The following is an 8,110-nucleotide window of genomic DNA, read 5'->3' on the forward strand; positions in this document are numbered from 1 at the left end:
ACTCACTGATGAAAATACAAGACTTCACATTCTACAAGCAACCAACCAACCAAGCCATACTGCTGTAGAATATAATCTTTCTGAAAGCTGTCCTTACCCCAGCATTCACCAATTACACTGCATCGCTCTGCTCCACAGACCACCAGTATTCTCTCACATAAATCAACTCCTATGTATGTATTTAATAATTAACATCTGCTGCTTTGGATGGCTTTCATTTCATTGATCCTGCCTGAGGTGGATTGACGGATGACCGAGGACAAGTCTGCATACGAACAACACCACGACTGAGGTGTAGTTGACAAAATTACAGAAACAGCGTTTGTGTCTGCTGAAGCGGGAAGTGACATGTCCCCCTCCAACAGTCTGTCTGGTCATAGAGACGGCCTGTCTAGTGATCACTGGTCATAGAGACAGCCTGTTTAGTGATCACTGGTCATAGAGACAGCCTGTCTAGTGGTCACTGGTCATAGAGACAGCCTGTCTGGTGATCACTGGTCATAGAGACAGCCTGTCTAGTGGTCACTGGTCATAGAGACGGCCTGTTTAGTGATCACTGGTCATAGAGACAGCCTGTCTAGTGGTCACTGGTCATAGAGACAGCCTGTCTAGTGGTCACTGGTCATAGAGACAGCCTGTCTAGTGGCCACTGGTCACAGAGATGGTGGGAGGCTGAATGGACACTGGTTGTCTGGTGGGAGGCTGAATGGACACTGGTTGTCTGGTGGGAGGCTGGGTGGACACTGGTAGTCTGGTGGGAGGCTGGATGAACACTGGTAGTCTGTTGGGAGGCTGGGTGGACACTGGTAGTCTGGTGGGAGGCTGGATGGACACTGATTGTCTGGTGGGAGGCTGGATGGACACTGATTGTCTGGTGGGAGGCTGGATGGACACTGGTTGTCTGGTGGGAGGCTGGATGGACACTGATTGTCTGGTGGGAGGCTGGATGGACACTGGTAGTCTGGTGGGAGGCTGGATGGACACTGATTGTCTGGTGGGAGCCTGGATGGACACTGATTGTCTGGTGGGAGGCTGGATGGACACTGATTGTCTGGTGGGAGGCTGGATGGACACTGGTAGTCTGGTGGGAGGCTGGATGGACACTGGTAGTCTGGTGGGAGGCTTGATGGACACTGGTAGTCTGGTGGGAGGCTGGATGGACACTGATTGTCTGGTGGGAGGCTGGATGGATACTGATTGTCTGGTGGGAGGCTTGATGCTTTGATCTATAAAGCCATGGGCAGCCTGTCACGTACTACAGACAGGAGGGATTATGTGTGTGTGTATGTGTGTGTGTGTGTGTGTGTGTGTGTGTGTGTGTGTGTGTGTGTGTGTGTGTGTGTGTGTGTGTGTGTGTGTGTGTGTGTGTGTGTGTGTGTGTGAGAGAGAGTGTGTGTGTGAGAGAGTGTGCGTGTGTGTGTGAGAGTGTGCGTGAGAGTGTGCGTGCGTGTGTGTGTCTGTGTGAGAAAGAGAGTGTGGGTGCTTATGTGTGAGGTTCTAGACTGGCAACAACAGTGGGGGACTCAGACCTCAACACACAGGGTGGGCTGCTGGCCTCTCTAGCCCTGTGAACTTGCCAGGAAACCACTGGAGTATGTTTATATCGTTTTTCCCAATTGTTTACACACTAAAACTGGCCAATGGGGCACAATGACCCGAACCTGTAACTCATTTAGTAGAACCATTCACCAAATCTGCAATACTACTGGCACATGTTTTGCTTTACACTCAGATTGCAGTTCTATAACAAACATTTAGCAAAACACAACACACAATTCTCTACCTTTACCAATTACCAATTGATCATTTTCTCTCTTCATATGTGCAAACACTTATTGCGTAAATGTTCACTTTGCAATCGGACCTTTGGTATGGATAAAAAGGCCACAGGTGAGTACTCCTGTATTTGGAGAACAATGGAAGCAAACTTGGCAGAGAGAGGTAGTGGTAGAGGTGGAGGTAGTGGTAGAGGTGGAGGTAGTGGTAGAGTTAGAGGTAGAGGTAGCGGTGGAGGTAGTGGTGGAGGTGGAGGTAGAGTTGGAGGTGGAGGTAGTGGTAGAGGTAGTGGTGGAGGTAGTGGTAGAGGTGGAGGTAGAGGTAGAGGTAGAGGTAGAGGTAGAGGTAGAGGTAGAGGTAGAGGTAGCGGTGGAGGTAGAGTAGGAGGTGGAGGTAGTGGTAGAGGTAGTGGTGGAGGTAGTGGTAGAGGTGGAGGTAGTGGTAGAGGTAGAGGTAGAGGTGGAGGTGTTGATAGAGGTAGCGGTAGAGGTAAAGGTGAAAGAATAAACGTCTTGTTTTCGAGATGATAGTTTCTGGATTCGACCATATTAATGACCTATTAATTCATTCATTCAAACAGCTCATTCAAACAGCTATTTCGTGCGTTTTGCCAGCAGCTCTTCGCTGTGCTTAAAACATTGCGCTGTTTATGACTTCAAGCCTATCAACTCCCGAGATTAGGCTGGTGTAACCGATGTGAAATGGCTCGCTAGTTAGCGGGGTGCGCGCTAATAGCATCACTCGCTCTGAGACTTGGAGTGGTTGTTCCACTTGCTCTGCATTGGTAATGCTTCTTTAAGGGTGGCTGTTGTCGATGTGTTCCTAGTTCGAGCCCAGGTAGGAGCGAGGAGAGGGACGAAAGCTATACTGTTACACTGGAAATACTAAAGTTCCTATAAGAACATCCAATAGCCAAAGGTTAATGAAATACAAATGGCATAGAGAGAAATAGTCCGATAATTCCTATAATAACTACAACCTAAAACTTCTTACCTGGGAATATTGAAGACTCATGTTAAAAGAAACCACCAGCTTTCATATGTTCTCATGTTCTGAGCAAGGAACTTAAACTTTAGCTTACTTACATGGCACATATTGCACTTTTACTTTCTTCTCCAACACTTTGTTTTTGCATTATTTAAACTTCTTGGTGACAGGGGGCAGTATTTTCACGTCCGGATGAAATGCACGCCCATATTCAACTGCCTGCTTACTCATCCCCAGAAGATAAGATATGCATATGATTAGTATATGGATAGAAAACACTCTGAAGTTTCTAAAACTGTTTGAATCATGTCTGTGAGTATAACAGAACTTATGTAGCAGGCGAAACCCAGAGGAAAAACCATTCAGATTTGTTTTTGAGGTCACTCTTTTTAATAAGGGGTTTCATTGGGAATCCAGACTTCTAAGGGACCTTCTTGCAGTTCCTACCGCTTCCACTGGATGTCACGTCGTTAGAAATTGGTTGAGGTTTTTCCTTTGTGTAAAGAAGAATTAGCCCTGTTCAAAACAAGGGTCACTTCAAGTGTACTGTTTGTTAGAGGCGCGTGACCAGAAAGGTAGCATCAGTTTTTCTTCCTGTATTGAAGACCCCCATACTCTCCTTTCCTTAACCCGATTGAGGATTTTTTCTCCACATAGAGGTGGAAGGTATATGATAGGCGTCCTCACGAACAAGCCACCCTTCTCCAGGCCATGAATGACGCATGCAATGACATCATGGCAGACCAGTGTCAGGCCTGGATTTTCCATGCCCGAAGATTCTTCCCAAGATGTTTGGCTAATGAAAACATCCATTGTGATGTGGATGAGAACCTGTGGCCAAATCCACAAGACAGGGTTATGGAAATATAGAAGTACAGCAATCAATCTTTTGTTTTGTTTTTACAGTAAGCCAGGTGAGGAACACTGCAGTGATGTTTTACAGTAAGCCAGGTGAGGAACACTGCAGTGATGTTTTACAGTAAGCCAGGTGAGGAACACTGCATTTGACCTTTAACTGTTTTTTCTTTTTTTGTAGCTAATTATTTTTGCTTTGATTTAAAGAAACCTGTTGTGATTTTATTGTATTTCATCAATAAATGTCACATTTTGTTCAATGATTCCACTGTGTCTGTAGTATTCTCTCTACTAGTCCTTTTACAGTGATGTATTTACATGAAGTAGCATAATGAAACATGTATCACATATTTTGTTCTACAATATCTAATGATTGTATGAACAACTACACAGTGAAACTATCTGTATCTTGTGTGTGGGTGATCTAAATGAATGTTCCTATGGTATCTCATGATAAATGAGTTATTTCAACCAATGATTCTGCAAGTGCAAGATTTCTTTAACGATATGAATGCACAATACAATGTTTTGAACATTGGGCAGCCTGTGTTAAGAGTGATGACCGTTTTGAGTTTTGTGTCTAGAGTTGTGACAAATGACCACAAGGTTCTGAAATGAGTGCCAAAGTGATTGTTAAAAACCGTAAGTTAAAATAAGTGTTCATTCAGTATTGTTGTAATTGTCATTATTACAAATACATTTTTAAAATCGGCCGATTAATCAGTATCGACTTTTTTTGGCCCTACAGTAATCAGTATCGGTATCGGCGTTGAAAAATCATAATCGGTTGACCTCTAGTATGTATGTATGCGTTTGTGTGTGTGTGTGTGTTTTCCTGTGTGTGTGTGTGTGTGTGTGTATGTGTGTGTGTGTGTATGTGTGTGTGTGTGTGTGTGTGTGTGTGTGTGTGTGTGTGTGTGTGTGTGTGTGTGTGTGTGTGTGTGTGTGTGTGTGTGTGTGTGTGTGTGTGTGTGTGTGTGTGTGTGTGTGTGTGTGTGTGTGTGTGTGTGAAGAGGGAGGGGCTATGGTGGTTAAAGGTACTATAGATCCAGAAGTCATACTACAGTACGGGGGTTTCAGCTGTTCCCATGGTAGCAAACACAGTGTGCTGAGGATCAATGTGGCCCCATAGTCAGTGGCTTTTCCTTAGCACACCACTCTACAATACTTTACCTTCTTTCTTTTCTCTCCTGTTTGACGTCAATGTTCTCTCTCTTTCACTTATTTATCCGTCCTCCTACTTCATATATTTTATTGTATCCCTCTCGTGGGGTTGACCTACTTTTTTTTTTAAATGCCATTTGGTTTGTGGAGAAAAAGTGTTAAGATTTTTGATAGGCTGATGAGGAATTTTGGTACGGGAAATAATCACTGCCACCTGGTGAGGTTAGCAGAGGGCTAATGTGTTTCATGTTACCTGATGAGGACAGCTACAATGTAGCATTCTATCATGTGACACTAAATTAATGATTTTATTTGTCTGATGCTTAAACTTGACATTGAACTTAAACATAAACTTTTCTAATGTTAGGAAGTATGGCCCAGTTGGGAGACTTGAGGGAGATTTAGAATACTGAAAAGTATAATTCCTTGGCTTACACATTGGAGGTAACCCTATTAAGATAGCATAGTGAGGGAGTCCAGAATATCTGATCAAACTTGTGACTGAATCTTTCAGGCTCGCTCGATCTCTCTCGCCTGCTCTATCTCTATCTCTATCCCTGTTCTGAACCCCTGGACAGATCTTTTTCGGTGTGGTAATTGAGGTACCGGCAAGACGGAGATAGTGGGGGACGGGGGAGGGGAAGACATGGAGGGAATGCTAAAGTTATTTTTTCTCTCCTTCCCGGAATACGTGTCAGCGTTAATGGCTACTTTATCTTCTCTATCACTTCTCTTTGCTCTGTGTTGATAGGAGACAGCAGAGGAACAAAACAAACAGCGGAGGAAATTACTTCCTCATTGAACAGGATGAGTCATTCACAATGGATGAGTCATTCACACAGAATGACTTCGCAATTGATTCACAGGATGACTTCACAATGGATTCACAGGATGACTTCACAATGGATTCACAGGATGACTTCACAATGGATTCACAGGATGACTTCGCAATGGATTCACAGGATGACTTTGCAGTTTTTCTTTAGGCCTGTTTCAATCCGGCTGCATGGTTGTGGAACTAGTACAAAATGACATGGACAACAAAGTAGATTATGCCCAAGACATTATGCTATTGTTACAAAATAATGTGGAGGAGTAAGAGCATATTGTAACGGGATTACATGTAATTTAGTTCAAAACAGGTAAGCTACATACAATACGATAATGTACTTAGCTAGATATGATGAATCAGAATGCTGTCAAAAACATAGTCATTGGGGTCTTGAACAGGAAAACCATTGGTACATTTAGGGCAAAAGATTGGTGATACACACACACACACACACACACACACACACACACACACACACAAACAGGGCCCCCTGTGGAGAATCAACCTGTTCGATGAGGCGGCAGATAATGATGTCTTCTCAGGGGTCCCTAGGATCGATACGGAAAAGGGTGACCACTCAACTGTGAAGGGGAGGGAGTGGAGGCACCTTCACCGACTCAACTGACCGGTCCCCAAGATGGCTGTTAAGACCTGTCCACCAAGAGTAACAGAGGGATGAAACCATACGTGATAATACCATTTCACTCAATTGTAAAATACCCATTTTATTTCAAATAACTTCGAGCCAGGTTATCAAATGTGAAGGGGTTGAGCCTTGACATTTTGGGGAAAAGTGTGAAAATGTGAATAGACAAGCTTATGTCTGCAATGGGACTAGGGCTGTGTAGCCCTTCCCCTCCAGCAAAAGCACTGGAAAGATGGCCAGTCTCATCCGAATGATGAGCTCTATTCGTTAGTCAGGCAAAATTGTTTAGGTGTACTTCTTATAGGAACCAACACCACTTTTCCTTATTTGCCACACAATTTACAGGTGTAAAAGATAGTACCTTGAAAAATAATTCCAAATACAAAAATGCAGAAGGAATTGAACCCTTATAAGGTACATTTCCCCTCAAAATATTATTCTGTGAGTTCACTATCAGCTTGACAATGGAGATTTGCACCAAGCGTTGGGACGTTGATTAATGGTCGGCAGCCGTAAAAGTGCCTCGCTCTGCCGGCAGGGAGTTACTCAATTTGTCTGTGCTGGAACTGAGGGAGCCCTGAGAGAGGTGGGAGGATGAAGACGTTAAGTCACCCTTATCTGGTCCTGTGCAGGCAATGAGCTAGAACAGCTCATCCATCAGGAGGCGCCAGAGAGAGGGGCTCTATCTCAATTTGTCTTTCCATAATTTTTTGCATCCTCCTTCTCAACGATATTGGAGAAGGTCTGAGGGTGCCTCTCCTGATGGCCTTTCTCTCCAAGGGGTTTGAGAGGAGAGGAGAGAGGATGCTAGGAATTGAGGAAAGATTCATTGAGAAAGATCCAGAGAGGGGGGGTGGGTGTAGAGAGCAAAATGCTAACCACTACTATATCAAGCTAATAAGCCGTGCCTGTGTTATCTGTGTTATCTGTGTTATCTGTGTTATCTGTGTTATCTGTGAATAGGAGGGCGTTAGAGCTTGTAACGTAAGCAGTGGATACCAAGGTCAGAGTCAGAGATCAGTAAAAAAAGGGTTGGATATTTAATCTGACCTGAGATCTGTTTACCTGAACCCAACAAGTGACTGTAGCAGAGATCACTCTAATATTTGGTTCTGTTGCCAAAGAAAGGCACAAGATCGTTGTGCCCATTTGACCCAGTTCCATTCGAACACGGTTGTGTTTGTGTTCCGTTTTACAACTTCCGTCAATGCTAGCAATGCAATGCTATTACCTCAGAGTGGTGGCTAGCTAATAAATTTAAAAAACGCACATCATTAACACGTCTTAACAATCAAACATAAACAAAACATTTGGGAACACACACAAATGGCTTCACTGGGGAAGGAGGGAAAAGGATTGATATTTTTTGAAGGCCAAAGTTCAGTCCAGCCAACGAAGCAGCTCTTACCACTCTGTTTGGGTACTTGTATCCAACAACGGATCAGTAGAGACAGCAGGATGTCCTTGCATCGCTGGCCTTGGAAAGTCATGCAGCCTCAATTTTGTGGAAGGTCAGCTAATAAGCAAAGTCACTAGCATTTCTATGTCTAGAATGAATTAACATAAGCGATTAGAGCATACAAGCAGCCTACATGTGTTGTGGTGACAGTTACTATAATCCATAGGCTAACGTTATGACAGAGTTCTCAGATTATATGTGTGATCAACCTCCTCATTACTTGGTCTTGTAATTTATGTTTATAGCCTATTTTCTTCGTTCTTTTTATAGATGAAAGTGTGCAATACTGCCTTATCTAGACACAGAATGATAAAATAGTCAGGCTTAACATAGCAGTTAGACTAAACGTTTTGTTGGATGAAAGCTGAATTGAGAATGTCATGATATATTG

At 43.6% G+C, this 8,110-nt stretch overlaps 1 protein-coding gene across 1 annotated transcript; it reads right to left on the bottom strand.

Annotated features, from left to right (window-relative positions):
* Nucleotides 1-639: 639 nt before the first annotated feature.
* On the bottom strand, nt 640-7,750 carry LOC121846573 (non-classical arabinogalactan protein 31-like). Its single transcript, XM_042322689.1, has 2 exons — nt 7,669-7,750; nt 640-1,226 (listed from the first exon to the last, which is right to left on the bottom strand). The coding sequence occupies exons 1-2, from the start codon at nt 7,748-7,750 to the stop codon at nt 640-642; spliced, it is 669 nt and encodes a 222-aa protein (XP_042178623.1).
* Between the last annotated feature and the right edge of the window lie 360 nt (nt 7,751-8,110).

Source organism: Oncorhynchus tshawytscha, linkage group LG05 (genome assembly GCF_018296145.1).
Source record: "Oncorhynchus tshawytscha isolate Ot180627B linkage group LG05, Otsh_v2.0, whole genome shotgun sequence".
Lineage (NCBI taxonomy): Eukaryota > Metazoa > Chordata > Actinopteri > Salmoniformes > Salmonidae > Oncorhynchus > Oncorhynchus tshawytscha.

Excerpts from the sequence above, each read along its gene's own strand:
- LOC121846573 (XM_042322689.1), bottom strand. The coding sequence starts at position 7,750 with ATGACTTTCCAAGGCCAGCGATGCAAGGACATCCTGCTGTCTCTACTG. Across the intron at positions 1,227-7,668 it reads ACAAGTACCCAAACAGAGTG|ATCAAAGCATCAAGCCTCCC; the intron begins GTAAGAGCTGCT and ends ATGGCTTTATAG.